The sequence below is a fragment of the Ascaphus truei genome, chromosome 1, assembly GCF_040206685.1.
Source record: "Ascaphus truei isolate aAscTru1 chromosome 1, aAscTru1.hap1, whole genome shotgun sequence".
Lineage (NCBI taxonomy): Eukaryota > Metazoa > Chordata > Amphibia > Anura > Ascaphidae > Ascaphus > Ascaphus truei.
In genome coordinates, this window is record NC_134483.1 from 18,138,939 (window position 1) to 18,155,408 (window position 16,470).

At 43.4% G+C, this 16,470-nt stretch overlaps 1 protein-coding gene across 2 annotated transcripts in view; it reads left to right on the forward strand.

Moving 5' to 3' along the window:
• Positions 1-16,470, forward strand: part of LOC142484090 (protein hinderin-like) — a 178,816-nt gene that overhangs the window by 132,634 nt on the left and 29,712 nt on the right. For both annotated transcript variants that reach the window (XM_075584024.1, XM_075584016.1), the window contains exons 9-10: positions 6,732-6,898; positions 9,962-10,058. In XM_075584024.1, coding sequence (XP_075440139.1) covers positions 6,732-6,898; positions 9,962-10,058 — 264 coding nt within the window. The remainder of the gene's footprint in view (positions 1-6,731; positions 6,899-9,961; positions 10,059-16,470) is intronic.

Consider the following 16,470-nt stretch of genomic DNA (forward strand, 5'->3'; position numbering starts at 1 on the left):
ATACTTTGGGGAACCTTATACGTATACGGGAAATAACTTGGGGATATTTGGGCTCGAAATACATGAGCCTGGGGGACACTGGGTAGCCCTGGTGTAATTCCCCCGCGTACCGGCAAATCATGCCTGCTCGCCAGGGAGAATTAAACGATTACTGGCAACTTTGGCCCCCGAAATCCTGGAAACAAAATAATTGCATTAACATCCAAATATCCCACCTAAAACTTGCACACAAGAAATCTCACAGTTCTAGGGCTAAGGGAACATGGAAACAGAAAAAAGAAGGGGTCACTTTATTTTCCACGTGTATGTTCCCTGGCTTAGGGTGCTTATGTAACCAGAGGGCTTAGTCTTCATTATATAGCCTGGTTACCCCTCACCGTCACACTAGGTTATCCCAAAGACATACAGAAGTAGCCTTCTTGTTTATCCGAGCTTTCCTGTTTTTGTTTGTAACAGAACCTTGCTACAGGAAAAACAAATCTGACTATATGTGTACACTAATGAAAGTTTGGCAAAGAGTTTGTGAAGCACAACAGGACTCTGGGGAGGACTTGCATGAAGGATTAGAAGTTATTTAGTTACATTCACATCTGAAGAGCAGTTTTACATCTTTGTCCTGTCTTATGTATACATATGTCTTCTCACACTGGCATTTTTGTCATATGTTTTATTGTGATATATTTTGCAAGCACAACCATAAAATCTGTCAGCTCTGTAATATTTATGATATATAGCTATATGTTGTTACCACTTTAGCCAGACACACATCTGCCCACAAATATCTTTTGTATAATTTTTGTTGGTCCAAAAACAAATCTCCACCGAAGTTTAGTTAAACTAGTAACTTGTGACATTCTGCAGACACCGTCTGAAGCTTGCTTTGTCTTTATGGATAGCCCTATGTCTAACTTGAAGCATAAGAAGTCGGGCTCATAGATTTTCTGTGCTCACTAGCTGTACCCAGACGACCATTATATGAGATTGATTCATAAGGATGAGCTTCTAAATGAAGTTTAATTTCATGGAAGTTTCACTGCTTTCACTTTCAAATGCATGGAGTTGCCTCTTAATGGACATTTGTTTTTATTGTCTTTAAGAAGTGGCTGCTCCCCTATAAAAGGCAGTTTAAAGCATCTGTACTGTGCCCTAGCTTGAACAGTGCGTAAAGATTAGTAAATAAGACCCCATTAGAAATACTTAGAATGTAAGTAACATTGCTCCCAATGGCCTTTCTAATGTCCATTAATGCTTTTCCAGGGGATCAGGGCTCGTTTTCCAGAGCCATTTAGTCAAACCGTGTGATTATTTAGAAAGTTAATTCATGCATACTAAAATCCTGCGTAAGTAATGCAGAGGATACAAGGTAAAGCTCTATGGAGACAGTAGTCCTTTTTGTTATTTAATGATCAGCCATAATTAGCTTGCAAATTTGAAATAATTAGAACAAATTAAAGGTATTTAACTTTGCTTCCCTGAAGTAAAATTCAAATTGCACCAAACTGCTTAAATTATTCAAGACCTAAAGGTCTTTGCTGTGTGTTTTTATTTAAAAAAATTTTTTACATGCATTTTAAATAATTACACCAATTTGTTTTTTTTTTTTTTAATCGTTAAATGTGTTCTCATTTTGTACAGAACGACTATTCTTTAATACAAGTATACTCCAAACGTGTCCACATCGTGGAGTCATTTAAACTGTGCAGAAGAAACTGTTCATGTTTTTTCCTTTCTCCCCCTCCTTGATGGTGGATTAACACACGGGTTCTCAGTCCCCAAGACCCCCGCCCCGAACAGGTCAGGTTTTCAGGATATCCCAGCTTCAGCACAGGTGGCCCAGTCTTTTTACCAACATATACAGTACTGTAAGCCTTTTTTTGAGTATACTGTACACGTAGCTGTCTCACCCCATTGTTCCCCACTACTATAGAGGGGATGTGGCCTCACTCTGTGGCTCAAACCTCTCCTTCATATCTCAAGATATGCAATATGAACCAATATTTAAGCCGATTCACCCAAGAGGGATGGTCCCTCAAGAGGGATATATCTGTAGCTGGTTGACCAATGGTCTTCCGCACATTCATTTGTTGGCAGTAACGGCTAATGCAAAGACATGAGATTTTGAGATTGCTTCTGTGTTTCCTCTGATAACTTTGGTAGCAAGGCTGCTCAGAAAGCTTTTCAAGGAGCGCACTCGAGTAACAACAATTCTGACTGATTGGTCTGGTTTGCAGAGGTGGTAATGGAAACCAATAGCAGCCTCTTGAGCAGATAAGTCACAAGCAACAGAAGAAACGCTTTGCAGAATTGCAGGCTAGTCTTCTCTGTTTTATAAAATATTATCGTGTAGATGTTCAGGCTTTGGCAAATCCATTCATCCGCACGTTTCGCAGGTGATAAATTGTTTAAAATAAATAAATAGTTCCCACTTCTTGGAAGTTTTCTTTAGTTACATCCCTTGTTTTTACTATTGAGTTGGGAAATAAATATCCTGACGGATTTTCTTTCCTCAAACCCTTTAATGACAGCACTGTTTCCCTGGGTTTTCCATGTTCTTTTGTGGTGAGAAGTTTGGTTGGAGCTGAGGCAGAATCAAGAGATGTCCGGGAAAGAGGGGCACGTGTCTAAATAATATGCTCTTTATCTCTTATTGTATTGTATTGTATGTCTTTATTTATATAGCGCCATTAATGTACATAGCGCTTCACAGCAGTAATACATGTGGTAATCAAATAAATAACAGATAATATAAATAACAGATCATGGGAATAAGTGCTTTAGACAAACATAACATTAAGGAAGAGGAGTCCCTGCCCCGAGGAGCTTAGTCTAATTGGTAGGTAGGGAGAACGTACAGAGACAGTAGGAGGGAGTTCTGGTAAGTGCGTCTGCAGAGGGCCAAGCTTTATGTATCATGTGTTCAGAATAGCCACAGTGCTATTCATGTGCTTCTTTAAGCAAGTGTGTCTTAAGGTGGGTCTTAAAGGTGGATAGAGAGGGTGCTAGTCGGGTACTAAGGGGAAGGGCATTCCAGAGGTGTGGGGCAGTCAGTGAAAAAGGTTTAAGGCGGGAGAGGGCTTTAGATACAAAGGGGGTAGAAAGAAGACATCCTTGAGAAGAACACAAGAGTCTGGATGGTGCATAACGAGAAATTAGGGCTGAGATGTAAGGCGGGGCAGAAGAGTGTAAAGCTTTAAAAGTGAGGAGAAGAATGGAGTGTGAGGTGCGGGATTTGATCGGAAGCCAGGAGAGGGATATATTCTGTTCCGGTAACAGGAGATAGCCAAGGTGCTTTTACTGCCAATTGGGGGTTCAGGAAAATAATATCCGTAAGAATTAGTGTTCCACTTTTTCGTCTTATTTGACACTATGTAAATAATTTTGAGGCATGGTGTCAGAATGTTTTACGATCACGTCCCTATGCTTATCCCTGGCATTTGACATGATGCCATGCCTTGATGCCATGCCTTGATGCCATGCCTTGATGCCATGCCTTGATGCCATGCCTTGATGCCATGCCTTGATTGATGCCATGCCTTGATTGATGCCATGCCTTGATGCCATGCCTTGATTGATGCCATGCCTTGATTGATGCCATGCCTTGATTGATGCCATGCTTTGATGCCATGCTTTGATGCCATGCCTTGATGCCATGCCTTGATGCCATGCCTTGATGCCATGCCTTGATGCCATGCCTTGATTGATGCCATGCCTTGATTGATGCCATGCCTTGATTGATGCCATGCCTTGATGCCATGCCTTGATTGATGCCATGCCTTGATTGATGCCATGCCTTGATTGATGCCATGCCTTGATTGATGCCATGCCTTCATGCCATGCCTTCATGCCATGCCTTCATGCCATGCCTTCATGCCTTCATGCCATGCCTTGATTGATGCCATGCCTTGATGCCATGCCTTGATGCCATGCCTTGATTGATGCCATGCCTTGATGCCATGCCTTGATTGATGCCATGCCTTGATGCCATGCCTTGATGCCATGCCTTGATTGATGCCATGCCTTGATGCCATGCCTTGATTGATGCCTCTTATTACTACAGAATGTTGTGTTTAGCAATCGTAATGTAAAACATAAACTAAATTACGTTCTACTATTTTCCGTTTGATCTCAACCCCTTCTCTTTTCTGTATCCCAAAAACGTACAACATAAATGTAGTTAAATTATATCTGTTCTTTACCTTGCTGTTAGGCCTTTAATAAAGTATAGAAAACTAAGAAGTGGCAGAAACCGTTCTTGTGCTGTTCTTTGATCATGGTACAGTACAATCATTGTACAGTTGCAGCAAGAAGTAGATTTCAGCAGAAATATAGGGTGTGTTTTGAGAAGGGCTCTGTGCTGTGACTCCATATTAGTCCTAAAAACCGCACTAGGAGTACAAGGTAAAAATGCCAACTACAATTCACTGTACAGATGACGGAAAAGCAGTACATCCTACTGTGAAGCGCTATGTACATTAATGGCGCTATATACATAAAGGCATACAATACAGCTGTAACTATGTACTTTTGCCTGGAGTCCGGTGACATATTACTTGTAGCGAAGGTCGTCATGATTTCACCGGGCCCTTTTGCTGCCACTGGGTCCATCAATGCTGCACATCATTATCTTATCTCGATATGCTGTATGCAGCATGGGCTGGCAAACTCCAGTCCTCAAAGGCCACCAACAGGTCAGGTTTTCAGGATATCCATGCTTCAGCGCAGGTAGCTCAGTGACTCAGTCAAAGACTGAGCCACTGATTGAGCCCCCTGTGCGGAAGAGCCACGTGGGCAGTCTTCAGCTGAGCCAGCTGTTTCAGTGCCTTCTCCGTGCAGTCATACAGTATGTCAGAATGGCAGATAATTCCTATTAAACTGCAAACCAGGTAGCACAGCTTTCCACAAGTGCTTATTAGCCAAGAGTTTAAGCGAAGATAGATGACAACCTTGTATTTGGGCCGTTAAACTTGTTATAGAGTGCTGCAATGAATGGATTCCTATTATTTGGACACTGCGTGCTCTATAGAATGTGACACAGGTGCTAATAAATATGAGCTCATAAAGCTGTGTCCTCATTACAGGTCATTAGGTAGCAATTATCAAACGGCGTCTGCATTTCCACAAGTTTGCTTGCAATCAATGCAATTCATATTTAGTGATAAACCCTATTGGATTTGTTAACTTGTAGAATGTGCATGTGAAAACTCGGGCAAGTATCATTTCGCTTTTCTTTATTATATTGGATATACAATTAGGAATTGGTAAAGAATGGTGTTCAACTTTTAAGGGTCTTTCTGCCCACTCCTTTAATTGCCAATCATTGGTGTCGCATTACTATATGCCACAATGCAGGTGTTCCTTTTGGCTTTCCTTGCTATCCACATATTGTGATCTTCTGTTTGTAGGGTTAGTTATTCAGGAGGATCTCTGCAGTTGTTCTTATGTTTGTGAAAGGAAGAAAGTTTAACTGATAAATACAGTATTCAGTACTGAAGTGGTTACAGGTATTAAGCACTTTTATCAAACAAGCACTTTTGATAAACGTTTAAAGGAGTTGTCCTTCCTAGTACCAAAGTGAATTTAAGGCAGTGCCATGTCTAATAGGTAAAGTGTAGGTGACTGGCACGTTTATTTTTTTCATCCGATTACTATAAATACAGTATTTATATTTATTTATTCACAGAGTTATGATGACATTGGGCACAGAGTTATGATGACAAATACATAGTTACATAAGTGAACAGGGTTATACATTATGCTGGGGCCATGGTGCCTTCGCCCCTGCGGAGGCGTGCGCGGCCGTGATGTCACCCGCTTGAAGCGGGTGCATTTTTTGGCCATGGTACCCGCTGTCCGTGGGCGTGTCTAGGGGCGTGTAGTGATGTCAGACTGGTTCACCCTCATTGGGCAAACTGCACACGTGAATGGCCTGTCGCGCCAAGAAATCCGTTTCTGCACGTGCCCGCACGCCGCATGGACGCGAACACTGCCTAAAGGCGGTCTGTTTGCTCAGTGTCTGCGGTACCATGGCCCCAGCCGTATATGCAAGGCATTGCATGCACAGTAAGAGATAATATATATTATGGCGTATGAAACAGTTACAGACCAGATTAAAATGTGAGACCGCTTTAGTTTTGAAAGAATTTATACCGGTAGATTGTTCCAGTTTTGGGGTGCACGGTAAGAGAAGGAGGAGCGGCCGGATACTTTGCTGAACCTTGGGACCATGAACAGTATTTTGGAGTTGGATCTCAGATTAGTGCTGCATGTGGTAGGGGTGAGGAGCTTGTTCAGGTAGACGGGTAGTTTGCCCAGAAAGTATTTGAAGGCAAGACAGGAAAGATGAACTTTGCGCCTAGAGTCAAGTGATGACCAATCTAGTTATTTCAGCATTTCACAGTGATGTGTATTGTATATGCTTTTAAGCTTTGTGTTTCAGTGGTAACCAACAGGTTGGGCCTTATAATATACAACTCCCTCTTCTTTGCTTGTAAAAGAAGTTATGAGCCGATCGTTACCAAATAAGATTGAAGTAGAGAAGGTCTGGTAAAAATGCATATTTTACACAAATCAAACAAGTAAAATTTAAAGGTAGATCGTGTAATCCCTTTTCCATGAAGGATTTTCAATGCCCTTGAAGGGTCATATTGATGTATCCTATATCCAAAGCTCTGTACACCCAGGGTTGGTGTTTCAATCCACTTTATTAATAGGATGTACCTCATGTCTTGCAGTCCTATGAAGCCTCCCTCTGAGGGTATTTACACCCCACCACCCAGGAAGGACGTTAATACACCGCGCGGCAGTTTGGGAAGCAACTCTGATACAAAGGCAGGCCGTGTTTGTGGGACGTCAGAGGAAGATGCCTCATGGATCCATTCCCAGAGCAGGATAAGAAAAGGTACGTTTTTAAAAATACTGGGGTATTATGGGGACGATTGCTGCTTTAATTTTTCTTTAAAAAAAAAATCTGTTTTTGTTTGTCCAACACACCACCCCACCCACACCACCCCACACCACCCACACCACCCCACACCACCCACACCACCCCACCCACACCACCCCACCCACACCACCCCACCCACACCACCCCACCCACACCACCCCACCCACAACCCCACCCCACACCCTCCCACACTCCCCACCCCCCCCCCCCACACTCCCTCCCCACCCCCCCCCCACACTCCCCACACACCCCCCACACTCCCCACCCCCCCCACACTCCCCACACACCCCCCCCACACTCCCCACACACCCCCCCCACACTCCCCACACACCCCCCCACACTCCCCAGACACCCCCCCCACACTCACACACACACACCCCACACAAACACACACCCAAAGGAGAAATTAGAATGTGTAGATATCGAAGGAAGAAATAACTTCTGATACTAGTTAAGGCCGTCCTTGCAGTAAAAAGAGTTTCTCTCTTTCCAAATGGTGTCATCAGATTGAACCCAAACAGCAGCCAAGGTTAATCCCTTCCACGGCACAGCTACAAAAGCTAGAAGACTGCAGAGGACTTGTGTCCAACAAAAATCAATTTCTAATTTGAAACAAAATCATTTTTGACTAACAGGGGTTCAGGCCCTATTACTTTTGCTGTATGGTCTGCTGACATTTGAGTGCTTTCTGTTGTGCTCAATGAATCCTAATAGTCATTTTATAACACTTCAACTTTGTATTAGCAGCGCCAATCAATTCGCCCTTAGCAAAAGATGTTACCTTCCAGTAAAGTTTGCAAGCTGTGCTTTCTGAGTCAGGTTTTCTTTCCATACATACTGTATTTTTATTCTTTTTCACCAAATGAAAGTTTTATATTTGCCCCTAAGAATCAAACTGCAAACAAGGTAAAAAAAACACACTTCACCTACCCAGTAAAATTAGGTATTAATGCACAGTTAGCAATGTTAAGTGTAGTTGAATTGAGTACTTACAATCAACATTTTACCTCGTGGTCACATGCAGCAGGTTTATTATTATTATTATTATTATTATTATACGGCACATCATGGTCTCCTTGGAAATTCCCCTCTAACCCTGGTTCTGTGCTCTCCTTTGATGTCGTGCTTTACAGATTGCAGCTTGTATTGTATTGTATGTCTTTATTTATATAGCGCCATTAGTGTACATAGCGCTTCACAGTAGTAATACATGTGGTAATCAAATAAATAACAGATAATATAAATAACAGATCATGGGAATAAGTGCTTTAGACATAAAAGTAACATTTCGGAAGAGGAGTCCCTGCCCCGAGGAGCTTACAGTCTAATTGGTAGGTAGGGAGAACGTACAGAGACAGTAGGAGGGAGTTCTGGTAAGTGCGTCTGCAGGGGGCCAAGCTTTATGTATCGTGTTTAGAATATCCACAGTGCTATTCATATGCTTCATTAAGCAAGTGTGTCTTAAGGTGGGTCTTAAAGGTGGATAGAGAGGGTGCTAGTTGGGTATTGAGGGGAAGGGCATTCCAGAGGTGTGGGGCAGTCAGTGAAAAGGTTTAAGGCGGGAGAGGGCTTTAGATACAAAGGGGGTAGAAAGAAGACATCCTTGAGAAGAACGCAAGAGTCTGGATGGTGCATACCGAGAAATTAGGGCTGAGATGTAAGGAGGGGCAGAAGAGTGTAAAGCTTTAAAAGTGAGGAGAAGAATGGAGTGTGAGATGCGGGATTTGATCGGAAGCCAGGAGAGGGATTTCATGAGGGGAGATGCTGAGACAGATTGGAGTATTGAAACGATGGCTGCGATTTCTTCTCCTAGGGGGTTAGTTTTTCTGTGCTGATTGAAGGAGTGATCCACGCTAACTAACCTCTGTTTCATTTTGTTGCGGGATTGGGGCTGGAGCTTGGCCGCGCCATGTTTAACTCCGGGGACGCAGCTGGCTGTCGAGATCCGAATGTGTAAAAGTTATCGGTATTACTTCCTGGTTTTTAAAGGGGATTTAAATGGTCATCTAATAGGTCGCCACAAGCGATCACGTTGCCGCTTCTTATTGGGCAGGGATTTGGCAGCCATTTAGTTTTTTCTGAGGAAGATTTAAGCCCAGTAACTTCACCGGTACGTATCTCTGTAACCGGAGCTCACAGTAGTGGCGTTTGGCTCCAGGGGAACCCTTGGTATCAACCAGTAAAAAAATAAATAAATAAAAAAAGGGGTTGGGGCTATAAAGAGTATGAGGAACTGCTCCTTTAAGTATATATAATTTATTCTATGGTTTTCCGTAGAAAGGGACCTTTTCTGTCATATTGGCTTTATGTAATGCAGTACAGATGTGCATCCGTTTGAGCTTTGCACCAACAAATGATCTGAACATATTGAACTTATTGTGTGTGTGTGTGTGTGTGTGTGTATAGCAGGGGGGCGCGGGTGGTTGCAGAGGCCCTGCGCTCTTCCCCAAGCCATTTAAATTAAATTCCGGGGACTGCGCGAGGCCTCTGCAACTTCACTTAGCGCGGTTCAGTCTGCTTCAGCGACGTGTCACAATGACATCACATGACACCGCGGCGTCATTTGACACTTCAAAGCAGGTAAGGGGGGGGGGGAACCTGCTGGGGGGTGCAAGGCAAGAAGTTTGCGCACCCCTGCTGTATAGTACGCACGCACACCCACCTCCCCCCAAGATCAAAACCTAGTCCCACAGCATTATATATGTAACTGTGGCAACTTTGTTTAAGTATGTATACAGTAAAATATATTTACTGTTTAAAAAGCTTTGCCTATTTGTCCCCACCATTGTATAAGGATGCATGGAATATAAACATTGGGGACTTTTGTATGTTGATTTGGTTTATATGCGAGGCTTTGTCAGGGACGACTATCTACTATTCTAATTTTATTCATGTCCAATAAAAAATGTCATCTAGTGAAAAGCCTGACTTTGTATATCATTCAGGGCTTTGATATTGGCTGTTGCGAATGATTGATTCATATATACTGTACAATTGTGTTTTTTTTTTTTTTTAAAGGATCTACGAAGAATGCAGCAACATCTCCCGCAACTGCAGTCAGGAGGGAGGAGCCGGTAACCACGGCAACATCGCCAACCCAACGGGGCATATGTCGGTAAGATAGCTGATCATTTCCCGTTTCCAATTCCACCCACACAGCTGACAGATTCCTGGAAATGCTGGGAGGATAAGACCGTGCTCTCTCACAGGCAATGCTCTTTCTGTACTAAAGGGGTGTGTGTTGAAGGATTGACGCAGGGGGTCTCCGGAACTGAACCCCATTAATTTCAGCTGTGCGGGACCCCTTGCTTCTGAGGTACTTGCCTCCATATAGGGTGCTGATAACTCCAGGGTTCACTATATGGCTGATTTTCAAAGCTCCCATGCTCTGCGGGCCAATAGGAAGCTGTGACATCATCCGGTGCGGCTTCCTATTGGCCCATGTGACGGGGGACTTTAAACTGCAGGAGATGCCGGCACCCCCTCCTGAAGTAAATATCTCCGGAAGCGGGGGGTCCCCGGAGCACAACTTAACAGGGTTCAGCTCCGGAGACGAACTGCTTTAAACCTGTATTTAATTAATTTATTTTTTTAACAGCTTGGATTGCTCCTTTAACATATATGTAACATTTCATAGCGGTCTCCAAATTTAAATCTGAATGCCTATCTCTGATCAACACAGCAGAAATATCATGGAATAAATAATGCATATCCCTATTCAAGAAGCGATCTTGCCTGAGACAAAAATGTGCAAGTGACTCTAAAGTCACAGCGATCACGGTTAAGCTATATAAACCGCTTTATAAATCACTTTATCGGATGGGAACCATATTTAAGAGTCCTGAAATAATGTTACAGAGCAATCCCAATAATATACAGTATGTGATCAGAATCAAAATGGGAAAGGGATTTCTAAAGAAATAAATAGTAATATTAACATATTTTGGACCGGCTCAGTGAGACTGAATCTTGGCAAACTAGAATACGTTTTGCCCGGATGCATATACTTTTAAAGCGGTAGCTCCTGTTTATCCAAACCGTGCGAGTCGCCTGATTGTTTTCACTGCATGGTTTGTAACTACAGTATGGGGTGTAGATGGTAAATGTGGGACTAAATCTTTAATAAGCGGTACAGCTTATGGATATTAGTGTTCATTTGTAAAGCGCCAACATAGTCAGAAGCGTGGTACAATGGTGGTACAGATATTTTATCCTTCCATAAAACACCTTCCGATGACTGAAGGAGCCATTTGGCCCCATAGAGTGAATAGAGCTTAAGGGCCCATGTTGACGAACTGGTGCTACTTTGACACCTTACAGCACCGGTCTCTTGTGGAATAGCTTGGTGAATAGAATCCTGACGCTCAATGCCATACTGTAAGCCCTTTCGTATCAAGAGAAATGGTTAGCTGCAGCATCTTTTCTGGTGAGCCAATTAGTGATTGAATACACTGTTGTTTGCTAGGGATATGCCCGTCATGTCGACCTGATGGTTAAAGTGCAGATTGCTATGTGCCTGAGCGACAGTGTGGGGGGATAGCTGTGTCGCGATAAGGAGTGTGGGGGATTGAGGCCTCCCTCGGGGATGGAGATTGGTGGATTGAGGCCTCCCTGGGGTGGGGGGGGGGGGGTGAGCATTGGAATAGCGTATCACTTGGGTAGGACGGTAGGGGGAGGTGTATGTGGGGGGGAGGCATCCTTGGCGGTGAGACCTTGCAGGTGGGTATGAGAAGATTACAGTTTTTGGAGGTGGGTAACAGCCTGTGGATAATTGGAGATGGCTGATAAATTAGAATTTACCTAGAGTGAAGTTGGGAAAGTGTAGGAATGGTCTTTCATGCACACATGGTAGGGCTGTCTCTGGGTAGATGACATGAGGTAACCCTATTTAGAGAGTCTCATATTCCGCACCCCCTGCTACTGTTTGTAAATGAACAGAATAGGAAGTGGAGGCGATCAAAACTGCTTATATTTAATACTATCTAAAGGAGAAATTTGTATGGAAAAGCTCTACTGTTGATTTTATTGTTGGTTACATGAAAAACCATGTAATGGTCTACGTTGTGGCTACACAGTCCCCCACAACAGGCAAACACCATATTCTCTTCCATATCCCTGGCAGCACACCCGTTTTTGGTACAGATTATCCTACCTCCTTGGTAAGACACGACTTGTTATACCTCATCGAAAAATACCTCTTGCAGCAACGCTAGGAGACACGCCCGTGCTGCTTCCTGGGTTGGCCCACGCGATTACATCATGCGACGGTGGTAACGTTCTTAACGGAAAGAGCATGCTCTGAATTAGTTAGGTGCGTTGTCAGGAATGCGATCTCTCCCCGTGAGAGAGAAGTCAGGTGGTTGGTCTAATCAGGAAGTGGGATTATTCAATGATTTAAGTACCGCAGTGGGGTTATCTTTATAATCCGAAGTCTAAGTGTTATTTTTCATACTCCTAAGGCTACGCTTATAGAGCCGGCGACGCGACGCGATGGTCAGGCGGCGGTCGCTGGAAAATCAAATAGAGATGACTTCCAGAGATCGCGACCAATCCGTTGCGCCATTGCATCGCGCTTATAAGCGCACGCGACGGCGGCAATGCATTTGTTTTGCCGCGTCGCCGGCACTATAAGCGCAGCCTAAGTATTTGTATGGTTATCGGACTTGAGCAGTAATTCTCATATACAGAGCTCCATAATATCTGAAATATGAGCAGACGTTTGCATACTGTTATACTGCCACCTAATGCAGCAGTAATCAAGTCTTCCAATGGTCATGGGTAGAGCCCCATCCTTTTTCTTTAATACCTGAGTTTTGTGCAGCAGTTTGCATAAGGTCGCGTCCTTGCTGATCGCGCGCTCCCTCGTGAGCTGCATGATGAAAACAATGTAAATGCATTGGAGCGTCCATACTACGTACGTGGGTAGGAGCGATGCATGCGGAGACTAACTTTTTTGTCTTTGACGCGCGATGCCGGGGTCACGTGCGCGGTTAAGCCAATGAGGGTGAACTGCTCACGTGATGTCACGGGCACACCCTCGCCACACCCCCCCATTCCGCAACGCTGCAAGCCATGGATCTCGGAAAGTACAAGCGCGGGTGACATCACGGCACTCAGTTGTGCGCGCAATCAGCATGGACGCGGCCTATTGTGCAAATGGTCATATAGACACTTTCAGGGATTCAATGTACAGTAGCAACCAACGTATGCTTCGCTTTGTTTTTCGAGCAACAAGGGCAACATGTAAACCCAGCGGTGCCTTCATGCATTTCAAGAGCGATGAAGCCCTGACTGCTAAATAAGGAAGAATACTTAAGGAAAGGAGTTTCAAGATCAAAGATCCGAAAATAATTCGCTACATGAAGTCGTTTGGATTCTTTGTGAATAATAATTTGATATGGTCAAGCTTTCGCTAGAGCAATGGCCTCTTCAGTCGTTCAAAGGTTTTTTTTTGTTTGGTCTAGATTTTGTTCTTCTGATAGAGAACCTGACGAGAGGAAGAAGTAAATTATTGCCACAGTACAGAAAGCAAAATAGGGGCAGTTCATCAACAAAAGGGACAAAATACAGTCTACAGACTCAGCTTTTTTCCATCCCTTCCTACAGATAGGAATTTAACATTTTCTAAAAAGAGAAAGCTACATTCAGACCCTTTAAAGATAGAAAGGGTTAATCTAATATCAAACCGCAGTCTTTATGACCAAGTTTATCACTCAGTGGTCACAAACTACAGACAATTGGGTACTTATGACAATTGCAAGGGCATACTTGATAGCCTTAGAATCAGAATATACAAGCCTTAAGGCAAGCCATAAAGCTGTTCTTAAGCAACAGTTATTACTCTGGTACTCTCGCGCCAGGAAGGAAGCGTATATTCTATTCCTTTTTGGATCCCGAAAACAGGCGGGTACAGGCTGGTTATAGATCTAAAGCATCTAAATAAATTGTCTATAAACGCTTCAAGATGCAAACCGTCAAGACAGAATTGATGGTTTCCATAAACTTTAAAAGATGCATCTCCATATACCAATTTGTCAATCCCATCAAAGATTCCCCGCGCTTTGCAGAAGAGGACAATCACTGAGTCCATCATTTACAATTTACAGCCCTGCCTTTTAGCCTAGCGTCAGCCCAAGAGTTTTTGCAAAGATGATGGTGGTATTCGTGGCAACATTACGGAAGGAAGGGATGAGATTGCTATTCCTAAAACAGACGAACTGAATCTCTGCACTGCAACATTTCACCATCACACAAATCCGTTCTCTCGAAGATAGTGGAAGAACTATATAAATATTTCCAAGTGGGGGGAGGGTGTATTTGTATTATAAAGGAGGTCAGCCGGATCACAAACTTGGCCGAAGCAAATCTGCTTTTTGTCTTTGCAGTCACATTCAATTTTCCATAAATGTACTGCTGTGTACATTAACTTGGCTTATTACTCAAGAGAATGGGGTCTTCGTCCTCAGCTGTTTTTTCAGCTCATAGTCCAGAAACTGTCTTGATGGCAAACCAGATTAATTTGAAACATCCTCGCTTCTGCTCTCTGAATAGGAGCATTGACAGTAAAGTGGGAATTTCCTTTACTGTACCTTACATATTTTCTTCAATCACAATGATTCATGGGGTCGTCAAGAAGATGAAACAGAACAAGGCAAAGGTAATAGCAATAATACCATATTGAGTAGGAAGCTTGTGGTTTGCAAATGGTCTGTTATCGCAGGAACTCCCAGTGGAATTACTGATATGGAAGGATCTGCGAAGTCCGGGACCAGTTATGTATCCAAAATCTCAGGAGCTACAATTAAGAGCTTGGCTCTTCAGTGGGAGAAATTTCTAGGGTTCTCAGAAGGTTATTTAAACTTTACAGTATGCACATACAAGTTAAACCATCAAGATTTACAAGTGCATGGAAGATGTATGATTAAATGGTGCTGTTATCAAAGACTCCTGATGATAAAGCCCCAGTGTACAGACTTGTTAAAGTTTTTAAACCATCTTCCCTTAAAACGTAAATTACAGCTATGGTTTTTTTTGTGGTGGTGGAGGGGGGGAGGGGGATTGGAGAGCATGTTCCCTGTGCATGCTCTGGTAAAGAGGTTATTTACATCAATAAAGAACCTTAGACCAACATACCTCCTACCCTGTGATCGCAATTTGTTCTTGAACCCTTGTGCAAGGAACAGTTAGTCTCAAGGGTTTCGGATAAAATTCTGACCATCACGATAGTAATGTCAGTAGCAGTAACTTTGACCAGGAATAAATCCAAGCTCTCTCTGCTTAGTCCTGGCATCATTTTTTTATGAGGATATGGTAGTTCTGAGAACGATACCTCAATTCAGACCAAAGATGTCTTCACCTATTCAGTTGTATCCGGGTATAGTGCACTTATTATTCTAGCAAATCCATCTAATAACAAAAGAGAAGAGCTACATTCTCTAGATCTACCTTCAGAGAGCTCATACCTGGCGGTGAAAATCTGATACATTTGTTCTCTACTGTGAGTTCAGAAGAGACATGAAGGCCTCTAAATCCTCCATCTCCAGATTGCTAAAGGAAGCAATATCCTTAGCATTTTCCTCGATGGGGTAAGTTGTTCCTTCTGGGTATCTTGGGCAGAGAAGGCTCAGGCTGCAGAGTTATACAGAGCAGCTACTTGGCCTAGTACTTTTGTTAAACATCCCAAACTTAGCCTTTAAGCCTTGACAGGAAAGTAAATATGCAGGCAGTTATTTAACCCCATTGTTATGGCTATCCCAACACGTGCTATTACGGACATGGGAGAAAGAGAACATTTCCTTAGCATCCTTTCTTTTTCTTGTCCTATTGGGCGGCATGCACACAGATTCCCATCCCGTTGTTTTGCAGTATAATTTTTTTGTGTGGTAGCATTTTTCTCTTAAAGATATTGTTTAGATCCACAAAAAAATGCCACAGTTTTGGAATACTTGGGATCCCTGGATAGGACCACAGGGCCTAGGTCCGCATTAGGCCAGAAGGGATTAGTTTATAGCGTGGATGGAGGAGGAGACGGAGACCGCCCCCACTCCCATGCCTCCCCCCTTCCATTCCAGTCCCCCCTCCGAGCCCCCCCTCTCCCCTCTGTTTGTCTACCCCTCCGCTCTCCCCTCGCCTCTCTCCCCCCCACCCTCACCCCGAAATAGAAAACCCTATTGGCCAACACCAAATTGAACCAACTGAAGTCATGCAGTCATGTGCCGATGACTATATTGTACCCATGTCTGTAAGTGTTGATGCCGATACAAAAAAAGATATTGTTTAGAAAGAAACACTGAGGTATGTGGGGTGAAGGGACCTTTTGTATCCTGGGCCAACCATTTGAAATCCTGTGCCCTACCATGGGGGGGAAACCTACACGTGTGCTGCTCAAAGGGACAAGGAAGACAAAGAAATGACCGTAAGAAAACGTCCTCTCCAACGTAATCTGTTTTATACATTTTCAGTCACCCTTAAAGTGAAAGTTTTCTTTCTCCAATAAAGATGGGATGTTTCTTGGCGTTTGCAATATT